The 13,851-nt window shown below is 44.9% G+C and overlaps 1 protein-coding gene across 1 annotated transcript; it reads right to left on the reverse strand.

Moving 5' to 3' along the window:
- Positions 1-1,709: 1,709 nt before the first annotated feature.
- Positions 1,710-4,757, reverse strand: LOC128626484 (secretoglobin family 1D member 2-like). Its single transcript, XM_053659042.1, has 3 exons — positions 4,703-4,757; positions 2,892-3,079; positions 1,710-1,739 (listed from the first exon to the last, which is right to left on the reverse strand). The coding sequence occupies exons 1-3, from the start codon at positions 4,755-4,757 to the stop codon at positions 1,710-1,712; spliced, it is 273 nt and encodes a 90-aa protein (XP_053515017.1).
- Positions 4,758-13,851: the final 9,094 nt, after the last annotated feature.

Consider the following 13,851-nt stretch of genomic DNA (forward strand, 5'->3'; position numbering starts at 1 on the left):
TCTGAGTCATAGCTTCTCCTTCACACATCCTTCATAATTAGAGTACTATTATCAGAGTATATTATTAGAGTACTACTAATAAGTACTCTTCCTTGAAACATTTAGAAACCCATAACCTCTAGTGTTTTCAAGTTGCAGAAGTAAGGTTGGAATTCCACTTGGAGGGTCACAGTGAAGTTGATAGGGAGGGTATATGGCAGGAGGGGCCTCTCAGACCCAGAGGCTATTCAGAGGACCTGGGAAAGGTGCTAAAAAAGGCCTGGGACTGGACAGTGAACACAGTTATGCAGATGGGAAGCCCAAGATGTCCAAGAAATGCTGGCATATGGAGGGGGGCAGAACTTAGTGGACTCTTAGGTGTCAGGAAGCAGATGAAGTGAAATAGGCTTATAAAACCCTGCCACAACCACCACCACCCCCTCACCAAATCAATATTCTAAACTCAGGGCCAGTTGTTTATCCACCAGGGTACAAGGGCCTTTGCAGATGTGATGTGAGTGCAGATTGTGAGGTAGGGAGAAATTCTGAATTTCCTAGTGACCTCCAAATGATTAAAAGAGGCATATCTTGATGAAAAGAGGCAGAGAGAGATTTGCAAACACACAGAAAGGGAGAAGGCAAGGTCCTCTCCCAGGACAGAGACTAGAGCAATGTGGGACAAGACCAGGTCTGCCATCAGCCTTCAAAGGTGAAAGCAGCCAGGAACAGATGTTCACCTTGCCTCTCCAGGGTCAGTGTGGCTCTCCTGATGCTATGATTTGGGCAGAGAATTCCATGTTATTCTTTTGTTCCCCACGCTTGGAGAAAAACCTTCTCTAAAGCAACCAAGCATGTGGTGCTCTATTCCAGCAGGCACTGGAAATTGATCCTGGGGCCTAGAGTGTGCCCAGTGCTCTGAGTCAGCTTTCTCCCTGTAGGTCAGGGCCATCACCTGGGCAGGGCTCCCAAGGGAAGGGTGGGATGGGCAGAGACACTGTGCATTGGACCATTCTTCTTACAGTAAGTGTGAACTGAGTGCATGTTGTTGCCCAGATGGCAGAAGGGTGTTTATTTCTGTGGCTTTAGGGGGAATTGGAAGAAGGAAGAGTTTCCAAGTATACTGAACAATGTGAGTGTACAGAGAGCAAAGATTTCCCTGAGGGTGACCCCCAAGATTCACTACAAAGTGAGAAGTGAACAGAAAACAAATTACACTGCATCTTCCCAGAATGGATATCCAGGGAGGGGTGAGGACCAGGCAGGCTGTTTGTGCTTCTGATGTGGATGGAATGGCTGTGGGGCTGCTGGTTGGGAACTGTGTGACTGCTCAGGGAGGTGGCACTTCCCTCAGCCAGACCAGGGGCAAGACCCTTTGGAGTGACTTTAACCACTCACCCTCCTATTCTTTCCCAGCCCTGTGACTGGGCATCGGTAGAGGATGAGGGATTGCTCCTGAGTCAGCAGTCTCTCTGGGATCCCTCCCTCAGGGCACTGTGGTCACTGGACACTGAGTCTCTAGAATGTACTGTGGACACTACTTAATGGCCATTTCATGAGGTGAACCACCCCAACTCCAGGGACAGACACTTGGATGAAAGCAAGACAGGTAGAGAAGTGCAGGGCAAGTACTTTATTGAAGCAAGACTTTGAAACCTACACATTTTCCGGGGGTGATCACATCATCCTTGAATGACAGAGGCTCTCGTGTGTAAGACATTTTTTTTTAGAGTTTACTTGTTACATTCGGACTCTATATTTTTCTGAAATAAAGAGAGACAGGGGATGTCAGTCATGCTGCCCCTGGAGATGACATGTTCACAGGGACTTCTGTTTACACCAACATGAGAATTACATCACACCCAGTAAAGAAACATGGAGCCATTAGGCAGGAGAACCAAGTGGTTGGGGAATTCAATAGTCCTGGTGCAGTCACGACAAACCATGCAGGACAGGGAATAACATGTCTATAGCCTGACAAATAAACCCCGAGTGACTCAGCCTTGGGAATCAGGTCTCTAATGGAGCCAGGAGAGGTGCAGGGGTTGCACTGAGCAGCCCAGGATTTCCTTCCTCTGAGTCCAGGTGTGAGAGCTCTATGTTTTCACTCCAAAGTGAATGCAGTGTGAGATAAAAATGGCGGAGTGTGGGACCTTCTGCCTACAAAAGATGCACTGTGTCCTTGAGGAAATCAACCTGACAGCACGTGGACATCACACTGAGTTTCTAGCCTGTGTGGGAATTTGTACCAAACCCAACTTCATTCAAGGGGTGGACAATTTGAAAAACAATTGTAAATATCTGATTTCTATCCCCACAGATACAGAAGTATTTCAGCTCCCTGAGAGGATGCAGAGGATGTAACAGGCAGGGTCTCTGTTCATTGGCTGTGATTGATGAGGACAGAGGTACAGGGAGGGGCTCTCTCTGTGAGAGCTGGTGGAGCCCCCAGTCAGACACCCCTCCATACTGACAGACAGACTGGGCCATATTCAGTCCTGCTCTCTCCCCTCCAACTCTCCCCAAACTCCATGACACTCCCCAGGGACTGAGCCACTGTGTGAGGGAACTGGCCCTCTGACCTCTGAAACCTCCCAGGCAGGGAGGCAGCTGCCTCTGCCCTTATCACCACCTGGGTCCGGGTTGTCCTCCCCAGGACACTGTGGGTACACATGCCCAAAGAGGTGACCAGAGAAGAAGAAACATGCCACGTGTACTATGCAGCCTTAGTCTAGCTCAGCAGGTGTCATGTCATTATCCACCCTGTTGCCACAGGCCACTGTGTCAGACATGAGATGTGGGGCATGTGCCTCCACGGTGCCTCCCCACCCTGTGCCCACAGTGTAGCACCATGATTTTTCTCCTGGCCATTCAGCTGAACAGAAGCCCCTACAGAGGAAGAAGGGACAATTTACCAAAACGTTGAAAATGTTCTCTCTGTCCTGTTTAGGCATAAAATCTACACATTGCTTCACACCCATCTTGGCATCAATAGATTCTCTAGGCAGAAGAAATTTCAGAAGATTGATATTGTAAAGCTCTGCAGGGTCAAATAATAAGCTTCTAACTTGAGACATATAAGCTGGACAAACTGTTGCATTTGCTGTAACAGAGGAAAAGGAATACAATTGATTGAAGGAAGTCACATTTTCCCCATGGTCACCTGACCTTAGGCAGGGAATACCAGGAGTTTTACTGTCCAATCCCATATTGGTAACAATGACAATGGAAAATCCTAGAAGTTGTGACTGCACAAATCATGTAGCTGCACCAGGGCTGGTCTTATAAAACAGGTTCACTGAGCCCGAGTTCAGCTGTTCTACTGCATAAAGTACACTCAGGCCTTTCCAAGGGTCTCCTGCTCTGCTGAAATTCACTTTCCCTGGATTTCAGAAATTAGCGTTTGTCCTGCCATAAGACTGACACATTCTTCGGTCTTGGACATCGTGGGATAAAACCTTTCAGTGACCAGGCTTTCCAGCAGAGTGGGACAGGAGAATCTCACAGAGATCAGAGAACAGGGAGCAAGTCTGAAAAGAAGCAGGGGCAATGATGGAATGTTGACAGATACTCTTTTGAGAGCAAATTAAACAGTAGAATTATGTCATTGGGTGAAGACAGCTAAGAAGGTCAGAAAGGAATCTGAGGCTTACACAACAACCACAAGTAGCTCCTCTGGTCTTCATTGGGTACAGAATTCCTTTGAGATGGTGGGGTTGGCAATGGGTGCCTGCTTTCGGCTCCAAGGGGATTTCCCCAAGAACTGAAGTCACCATGCTTCTTAGTCTGAGTTCTCCATCCCCACTCCACACTCTGCCCCCATATTTTTAACCACCCGCAGCAGGGCATGTGCCCAGCTAGGCTCCCATATGACCTGATCAGACAGCAGCTCTGCAGAGATGGGAGAGGTCAGATCAGATGAAACATGGGGAAACAGGAGGCATTCAGGAGACCAGAAGGAAGAGAAATATTCAAAAACAAGGGTGAGACAACACAACGAAGTATTGTTGGATGAGTGGCTAGAAGTCTCTTAGAACCACAGCTAGTGTGGCCCTCAGATTTTACTGGTTCTCCCAATCCTAGGTGGATTCCCAGAAAAGGAGCAGGGCCTGTGGTGTATTGAGCACAGCTGCTCCTGACTGATTCCTGAGAGAGCCATACCACACTGGCTCTTCTTGAACTGAAAACTCTCCAAAAACCCTCTTAGGTGCAGCATTCCATGAGTTTGAAAGACAGAGTTTGAGAGCTGTGGACTCCACTGGCACCAGAGACTCTGGGAAGGAGAAGAGCTGATGAGACCCAGAGCTGGCTTCTGACACCCTTTGTCTCACTATACAATTGCAGCAGCTCTTGCTGTTGGCTGTGGAAACCAAGGATGAGAGGAGACTTGGAGGTTGAACATTTGTTCAAGCACAGTGCTGCTGAGTGGCAGAACCATGATGCACATCCAAATCTTATCACACCCTGCTGCTTCTGAACATAAGTCCTAGACAGGGAGTCAGGATTCAGATGGGTAGTTCTTCAAAGTGGCCTGAGAGGGTTTTCTGGAAAGTTCCAGGGTGTTGGGAACTGATGCAGGAGACTTTGGAGTTCAGTGGGTTAGTCCACAAATAGCAGGGCTGGTTTGGATTCTGATCCATTCATCCCTCTTCCTTACAAAAATGACCTACTTCATAAAAGGTTACTTACTTGGGCTGGTGGTAGTCTGATTCAGAGTGATACTCACCCTCATAGCAGCAAAGGGCCAGAGTGACCAGCAGGACACACAGGGACAGTCTCATGGTTGATGTTGCTTTGAGTTCAGCTTTAGCACACAATGAGCAATTAGCAGCTGGACTCAGCAGCTGGGGGAGCCCAGGCTATTTGTACCCAGTGAGCCTCACAGGTCCTGCCCACTCTGATGTGGCAGGACACAAGGCCTGCCTTCCAGCCCTCCCTTCCTCACTGAGGCCTGATGCCAACCATCATGGTCACATCCCCGATGACTTGGTCAGTCGTCAGCATTGCTGGCACAATGCCCATCTGCTTGGTGGTAAAAACTGTAGCTAAAGTTTTACAAAACTATGATCACTTGATTAGCAGGCACTCACCAAGATTCAGCTTCTTAACTGGAGTTTCAAAAATGTACAATCAGTTGATTGATGGGAACCTCCTTATAATTAGCTTCTTAATTGTGGGCAATGACTGGTTTTGCTCATCTGTCTCAGCCTAGCATCTGGCACAGAGAAGAGCCCAGGCACAAAGTCCTGGTATGTTTGCTTCTGGTCCATCTTAGTGCAAAAGGATGCATGCAGGTTAAGGGTCACTCTGGAAAGTTGAGGGAGAAAGGTCCATGACATGGGACACTTGTGAAGATATCAGTGGTGTCTGGGTCTGGAGCGAACTCCATGCCAACAGGAAGAATACCTTGCTATCTCCTATCATCTAATGGTTGAAACAAGGTGTATTGATGGTTACATCAAATCAAGCAGAAAAGTTTCTTAACTGACAGTTCTCTTGTCTGTAATGAAGATAGCACCTGCTGGGTCATCAGGGTCCCAGCAGCAGCAGTGTGCACAGGGCCTGTCCTCCTCCTGTCCCCAACCACACTCAGACATCCCAAGGCAGCCTGTGGGGCACAGACTGTTCTGAGGAAAGGTGTTAGCAAGCAGTATGGGTACAGAAGACCATGTTGGAGGTCCTCTTAGGAGAAACAGAGTTTGACATGAAGTGTTGTTGGGAGAATCACTTCCGTGGGAACAGCATGAGGGAAGACCAGACACCATGAACCAGGGGGCTGGTAGGGAACACAGGAACCCCTGTGTGTTACCTTGAAACACCAGCATACAGTGGGACAGGGATGATTTTGTGACTGGAGACAGACTGGGCCACGTGAAGCAGAGGGCTTGCTGTGCCCAGGCCACCATGGGGATGCAGGAGAGGCTGAGGCAACACGACACCACTTGCCCCAGTGCTTTCCTCTGTGGCGCAATGGGACCTGCTCTTCTTTGCTGCTGGGAATGCCAAACATGGCTGCCATTCTGGAGGGCAGTGTGGCTGTTTCTTGTAAACTAAACGTCTTCTGATCCCACCACTCAACAATTACACTCTGTCTGCACAAAGATGTTACCAGGAGTGTGATGCTGACTGCAGGGAAAGCTGTGCCTGTCTGGAAATAAGGGTAGACAGCAGTGCTGTATACAAAGGGTATACTTTGTGCTCCATCTTCTATGAAGCTAAAACTGTCCTAGAACTGAAGACTAGTAAATAATAAAGGCCTACATCCTGTTGGTGTCATTTTCTTCAAACAAGAAGAAAAAAACAAACAAAAAAAGAACCAATGAATTGGTCATGGTATGTAGGTGGTGGATCACCTCTCAGAGAAATCTACGATAACCTGCTGGGAAAAACTGTGAGAACAGATGAAAGTTGGTGATGGAGCTACATGCAGGGCAGCCTGTGAACCACCATTTCTTCCCATAAACCTGTCTCACCCTGTGATGCATTGGAGATAAGGGCACCACTGGCAACAGGAACTCCAGCAGCAACTAGAATACACTGAAGTTCACACAGTTCAAACAGGCAAAGCTTGAAAGATAAAGTTGTGAAAATTTACTCACAGATGTAACAAGGAATCTGAAAACACCAAGGCACACATCTTGTTTTTGAAGAAATATATGAAAATGTAAAGTCAACTACTCTCAGATTACTGTAGAGTTTCAATCCTGCCCACAGCAGAATTCTAATGGGGCAATTTTACACATTGTTCTGAATTTGAAAATTCTGTTTGGATCTTTCAAATTTAGGATGTGTTCCCTTATTGAGTTGTGAAGAAGTGCCCAATTGTAGGGCCTACCTGGGTTCAAACTCAGCTCTGGAACTTTCTACTTCTGAGGTCTTCAGCAAGGTGCTGACCCTGTCAGCCTCAGTTTCCTCATCTGTACAAAAAAGCTGGAAGCAAACAACTTGTTTGAGGGTGAATAAATTAATTTAGGAACAATGCTCAGCACAGTAACTGGCAGTAAAAGTGAGTTGTTCCAATTACGCAACTAAAAAGAAAAATGTAAGTGCAAAGTCAAACAAAACAAACCACCTTACCCTCAAAGGCAAATATCAAACTGAATATAATGGGTTTTCCCAAGGTGCAATGTTGATTTATTCTAAATGCTAATTGAGTGTGCTTCTGAATTTGGCTCTGGTTCCAGTGGGATGTCTTTTAGTTGAACTAAGATCATTACTGTTCAATCACTTCACATCCTGTTTTATGATCACTTCTAAATGACTGGTATTGTTATTTTCTAATCCTATATACTGCATTTTAGAACTAAGAGTACAGGAGGGTGGTGGGTGGGGTGGGTACTAGTTATCCCAGGACAAACAGAATCCCTGGAACACGGTCCTCAGCAGGACACACTGGTGACAGGTGTCCCTCAGCAGTGGTGGAAATGCCAGGGCTCCTTCAGCTCTCTGTGTCTAACTGGGGAACAGGAACAAGGGGGATGAAAACTTTAGAGACATCATCACTTCTGGATCATGATGTCCATGTTAACATAATGATACAATTCATGTATCATCTGGTGACACTTGTTTTCATGTGTCACCTCCCCTGCATTAACATCCTTGTTTCCTTTTACCAAGATGGATGACATACACGTCATTTGTCAGATTCTACATGGCATTGACTCTACATGTGCCACTCCAGTCTGCAAAGAACTCAGTGTGAGCAGTGTTTTGCAGGACACAATTTATTTCTACAGAGAGGGTCTGTGTGTCCCAGCTTTGAATAAAATCAAAGAAGGGCCTATGTGCCATGGGTGATAAACCATTAGAAATGATTCTGAGTGGCAGATTCCTCTGTCAGTCTTGGCCCTTCTCCAAAAGAACACATGGACCTCAGTGACATGGGCACCACAGGCTTATTTTTTCACATTTGCTCAATCAAGTGACAAGTGCTTTTCAGATCATGACCCCTAACAATGAACAACGTGAGTAAAAGGGCCTTATTTTACCAATACATGATGTTCTCCAGGATATATAACATCAAAAGTAGGCCTCATCCAACTCATTAAGAAATTTATTTGGCAATAAATTTCTTTCAGTTTGAGAACAAGTATCAAAAATGGAAAGATATATGTTGGGCTTTACCGAAGGTTGCAAGGATCTGTGATGGTTCCCACATCACCCATGCGCTTCATCGGACAGACTCCATAAAGCATGTTACCACTCCCCCCCCCCCCCCGACTTGTGCACTGAAGAGCCCCTAAGAAGTTTGCCCTGAGAATTCAGGAACACATGTGAGTGGCTGCACCTCTTCTTTGCTCTTTCACTAGCCCCTGCCCACAGCCCTCAGTTCCCTAAGTATGGCATGACTTCTTGCAATGAGCAGTGAACTGCCAAGGGAGACCTACTACCAGCAAAGGGTCTGGGGCATTGGAGATGGCTCCCTTCCTCTTGTTCAGCAACTCTTGCTATAACGCCATTGTCCTAGGATGGCTACATCTTTTTTCTGTGTTGTGGCCAAGAATCTCAACTTAGGAGGAAGGTTATCCAAAGCTACACAAAGTCTTACACATCAAATTACAAGCACATACCCCACCCCAATCCCAGAGTTCTGGAAGGCCAACAGATTCAGTGACAAAGTAAAGACTGAGTAAATTACACAAAAAAAGCAACCACTCAAAAGTGGCTTCAAGCCCTCTCAGTGTCATAGTGACTACCCAGGCTGTGTACAAAAAAGGCATCTGAGGCTCTGCTTCTGTGACCTGTCCTGGACCAGGAGGCTTCCAGGTGGGACCCAGTGGTGTTCCTCACCAGGAGAAGATTCTCACATATCAAGGACTCTCCTTCCATTCTGAGCTCCTTTGCAGCAGGAATAGAGGTTACTGGGTGGGAGGCTCTTTCACAGTACACAAGTTTTACCTGGGGACCTGATGTCACACATGGCCAGTCCAAGAAAGAACTGCCTGAAAGCCATGATGGCCACCTCTTCTCTAAGTTCTTCCTGACCCTCCCCACACGGGGCAGGTGTGCTGGCCATCCTTGAGGTCTGTGCTCCTCAGTGTACACCAGCCCACGTGTGAACAGGAAATGGGAGGACTGCAAGTCTTAACCCCACAAACCTCTGACCTCCCAGTCATGAAATTTTGAGTCCCCTACAAACAGTTGCCACTTAGGGTGATAAAAATAAGCAGGTGTTCTATGCCCTGACCCTGGAGAAGAAAGGCAATGTGTTGGGACACTATGGGAAGTTGACAGAATTGATTTAGAGATTCTGGAGGAAGTCCCTGGGAAAAGTGGACAAGAGGCCTCAGGTGTGTCAGGTGGACCAGGAAACTGAAGGGCTAACATTCACTTGAGGATCCTCAAGTCTATTTACTTTGCTTAACTTTATTCCTTGCTCACCAGAAAGGTCTTTCTTCTAGATCAGGCTTTCATAGTGAAGGGCACAATAGAAGTCTTCTGTTCCTTGTGGATATTGGTCCTCATTAACCCCTAAGTACCTGACATTCATGTGCAGGTAGCCTTGGCATCTCTAAATCCCCCTCATTGTAGATCTGCTGCTCTTTGGTGTAAGATGTAAGACATAAGACTGCACAGGAATAATTCTTACAGTACACAGATATAAAGCAATAAAGCCCATGAGTTAGTTAGTTGATATATTTATTATGTTAATGAAGTCATCATTATCTTCTTGTAGGCTATTACATTTACAGTCCTCCCTCACTATATCATAGTTCACTTTTTGCGGCTGCACTGTATCGCAGGTTTTAAAAAGCCCGTGATAGATGGAGAAGATAGCGGTGGAGTAGGACAAAGGATTTTGCTTCCCCCTGCGCATGGGGAAAAAAACAGCTGTTCTGCGGAGGAACACAGCAAACAGCCAACAGTGACCCAGCATATAGGAAAATAGCAGAAGTCCAGTAATTGTATCGGACCCTGAATGACCAGACAGTAAGGAGACTGCTGCAGGTCCATAAGGTCTGAGGGAACAGCGCAGAGGGTCGCAGGCCCAGGCTGCAGCCTCTGCTGGCCTGGGCTGGGTCTGCCCCGAACTCTTTGGGAGCCGAGGGCTGGCAGCAAGGTCCTTGGTAGACAGCCATATCATCAGCTCCCCTCCTCCCTCCCCTGCCGGGCACAGATTGAAAAAACATCAGGAGAGATCTGTTTGCTTAAAGTGTCAGAGAGAGGAAAGGGCACAAGGGAAGCAAACAAGGGGGCTTTAATCACCCGTGGAGTCTATGGTCCCTGGCTTGGGAGAATTGCGAGTCGCCCTTGTGTTCTCCCACAACACTGGAAAAGGATGGTGTTCATGCCTGAGGAACCAGGGAAGCCTGGCCAGGATTGGCACCGCACCCCTAGCCCTGGACTATGATTCCTGGGGAAAGCCTGCTCTCAGTGGGGCGCTGGGGAGAGGCGCCGGTCTGTAGGTAGAGTGCTTGTGAGACCGGCTGAGTACACCAAGAAGGGAGAAAGGCCACACCAATCACCCCTCAGACTGCTGCAGCCAGTGACACCAGAAAAAATGGTTTGGCTAGCTGGAAACCAACAAGAGAGTTTTTTTAATAATCTTTCATTTTTTAACTTTATTATTGTTTTATCTTTCAATACTTTTACCCTCTCTCTTCTTATTTCTTGTTTTAGTCCTTCTTTCTTTCTTCCCAAACTTACTGCTTTTTCCTTTCTTCTACTGGCTTTTTTTTTCTTTTCACCCACCCCCCCACAAGAGAGACAAAAAACTTGGAACAGTGAAAAGACCAGAGTTGGACCCAAAAAGGGGGCATTCAAACAGTAGAGACAGAGAGACAAATTTTACTTTGCTATAGCAGAAAAACTATAAGTTACTTCTAATTTGTATTATTTTTTATCATTATTTTTTCATTATTCTTACATCTTTTATTTTAATAGTATTTCTGTATTCCTCCTCTTTCTGTATAGTCTTCTTTGCCTTGGCTGGATATATTGTATCACTTGACAGGTTCCCCCTGTCTCCTCATTCATAGTGTATTACTAATTTACTGTCCCTTACTTCACCTGTGTTCCATTAGCACACTGTTGAAGGTCCAACACTCCCTAATCTTAGTATCTCATAGATTCTGTCATATGATTGTTGCTCTAATATTATTGTAAGTGATAGCTGTTACATACTATTGTAAATACTACATAACACCCCCCCCCAAGATCTTAGCCCACTTCACTGTTGTCTGAACTATAATACTGTAGTGGTTAACTCTATTCTCTCTCACACTACACCTATTTACCATCCTATATTCTCACCTTATCTCAGAATCTGACCTCCCTCAAACTCACTCCTTTCTAAATCAAACTCACAAACCTTCCCTCTCCAATGAGAGCCTTATATTCTTTCCATCGTTTCTAAAAAGGGCTAGTTGGGTTGAAGATTACAGTTATCGCTGTACATAGCCAGGGGATCTCCCATCTCTTCTCTACCGGCTGCTACTGTAAATATCATAGAATACTCTCCAGCTATCATAAACCATTTTGCCTTCCCCTCCAACTGATCACAAAAAAAAAAGAGTAGGTGGAAGCAGTGAACACCAGGATACCCGCTGGAAGAGGAGACCACCCAAAAAAGGAACCACCAACAGATAACAACAGAAGAAGGTGAAGGAGAGAGTGGAAAGCACACAAACCTCAACCGAAGACATATCTCGAAATGCAAATAAACAGTGGAGAAACTACCCAGGGCAAACAACTGAACAAAAGTAAAAGAGAATCCTCAAAACCCTGTACAGGCAGAAGAACTACCTTTAACTCAACCCACCTTCAACAGCACAACAAATTAAAATGGGTAGTGAAGCCATCAGCTTACCAGCTGGTGGGAAGGACCCACAATAAAAAGAACCAGAAACAACAAAACCCCAGAAAAGAACTCAGAGCCAACGTTAAGGACAACCCAAGACCAGGGAGCTGGAGAGATCAAGGAGACTACATCACTGAATCTCACAGGTATTATACCACAGAAGTTCACACCATAAATCCAGGAAGCCAGAACAAATCAATTCAATAAGCAGAAGCTAACAAGAAGAGTCTCACAAATAATGGGAACACAAAGAAACAATCCTCCAATGAAAAAAAAGGAGGAAGTCTCAGAAAGAATGCTAGATGAAATAGAGACAAGTCAACTATCAGATATTGAATTCAAAGCACTGGTTATCAGGAAGTTCAAAGAGCTCACAATGAGCTACCAGAAACTACAGGGGAGCTACAATGAACTCATTGTAAACTATATCCACATAAAAAAAAATAGAAACTATAAGCAAGGGCCAAGAGGAAATGAAGAATACAATTTCAGAGCTGAAGAACACAGTAGAAGGAATCAAAAACAGGATGGATGAAGCAGAAGATCAGATCAGCGAGTTGGAGGACAAAGTAGAAAAAAACTGCCAGAAAAAGCAAGAAAAGGAATAGAGGCTCAGAAAGGATGAAGAGGGATTCATAGAAATGCAAGACGATATGAAACATAATAAAATCCAAATAATAGAGTTACCAGAAGGAGAAAAAGAAGAGCAAGGGATAGAAAATATATTTCAAAAAGTAATGATGGAAAACTTTCCTAATTTGATGAGAGAAAAAGTCACACAAATCCAGGAAACACAGAGAGTCCCAATCAACAGGAACCCAAGGAGGCCCACTTCAAGACACATCATCATCAAAATGGCAAAATTCCAAGACAAAGAGAGACTCTTAAACGCAGCAAGGGGAGAAAAAGGAAGTCACATACAAGGGAGCCCCAGTAAGGTTAGGTGTTGACTTCGCAATGGAAACACTCCAAGCAACATGAGAAGTGCAAGAGATATTTCTAGTAATGAGAACCAGAGGCCTTCAACCAAGGTTACTTTATCTGGCAAGGGTCTCAATCAAGATAAAAGGCCAAATAAAGAGCTTCCAAGACAAAAGAAGTCTAAAAGAATACACCTCCACCAAACCAGCTCCCCCAGAAATACTAAAAGTTCTGCTTTAAGGAAAGAAAGGAAAAGAGGGAGACAATGAGAAGCACAGGTATAAAAATGACAATGAATAAGTACCTCTCAATAATAACTTTAAACGTAAATGGATTAAATGCTCCAATCAAAAGACATAGAATAGCTGAATAGATAATAAAGCATGACCCACACATTTGCCGCCTACAAGAGACCCACCTCAGGACATAAGACCTATAAAGACTAAGAGTGAGGGGCTAGAAACAAATTTTCCAAGCAAACGGCCAGGAAAAAAAAGCCAGGGTAGCAATACTCATATCAGACAAAATAGTCTTCAAAAAAGGGGCCATAAAAAGAGACCCAGAAGGTCACTTCATAATACTCAAGGGAAGAATCCACCAAGAAGACATAAACATTGTAAATATATATGCACCCAACATAGGACCACCCAAATACATAAAGAAAATTTTAGAGGACTTCAAGAAAGATATTGACAGCAACACAATTATACTAGGGGATTTTAATACCCCCCACTGTCAAAAATAGATCTTCCAAACAAAATATCAACAAAGATATTGTGGAATTGAACAACATCCTAGATGAAATGGACTTAACTAATATATATATATAAAACCCTTCATCCCAAAGGAGCTAAATACACATTCTTTTCAAATGTGCAGGGAACATTTTCAAACATAGACCACATGATAGGACACAAAATGAGTCTCAACAAATTTAAGAAAATTTAAATCATCCTGAGCACTTTCTCCAATCACAAGGAACTGAAACTGGAAAACAACCATAAGAGAAAAGACCCAAAACATTCAAAATCATGGAGATTGATCGATTGATTAAACAATGAGTGGGTCAAGAATGAAATTAGAGAAGAAATCAGTTTCTGGAAATAAATGAAAATGCACTAACAACAACCCAAAATTTATGGGACACAGTGAAG

This window comes from Artibeus jamaicensis, unplaced genomic scaffold (genome assembly GCF_021234435.1).
Source record: "Artibeus jamaicensis isolate MK-2021 breed Jamaican fruit bat unplaced genomic scaffold, CSHL_Jam_final scaffold_614, whole genome shotgun sequence".
Taxonomy (NCBI): Eukaryota; Metazoa; Chordata; class Mammalia; order Chiroptera; family Phyllostomidae; genus Artibeus; species Artibeus jamaicensis.

Bases quoted from the DNA above. Each gene is read 5' to 3' on its own strand.
- LOC128626484 (XM_053659042.1), bottom strand. From the start codon at position 4,757: ATGAGACTGTCCCTGTGTGTCCTGCTGGTCACTCTGGCCCTTTGCTGC. The intron at 3,080-4,702 runs GTGAGTATCACT...CCTCTGTTACAG, and splicing joins GGCCCTTTGCTGCTATGAGG to CAAATGCAACAGTTTGTCCA. The intron at 1,740-2,891 runs GTAAATTGTCCC...TCTTTATTTCAG, and splicing joins AGAACATTTTCAACGTTTTG to AAAAATATAGAGTCCGAATG.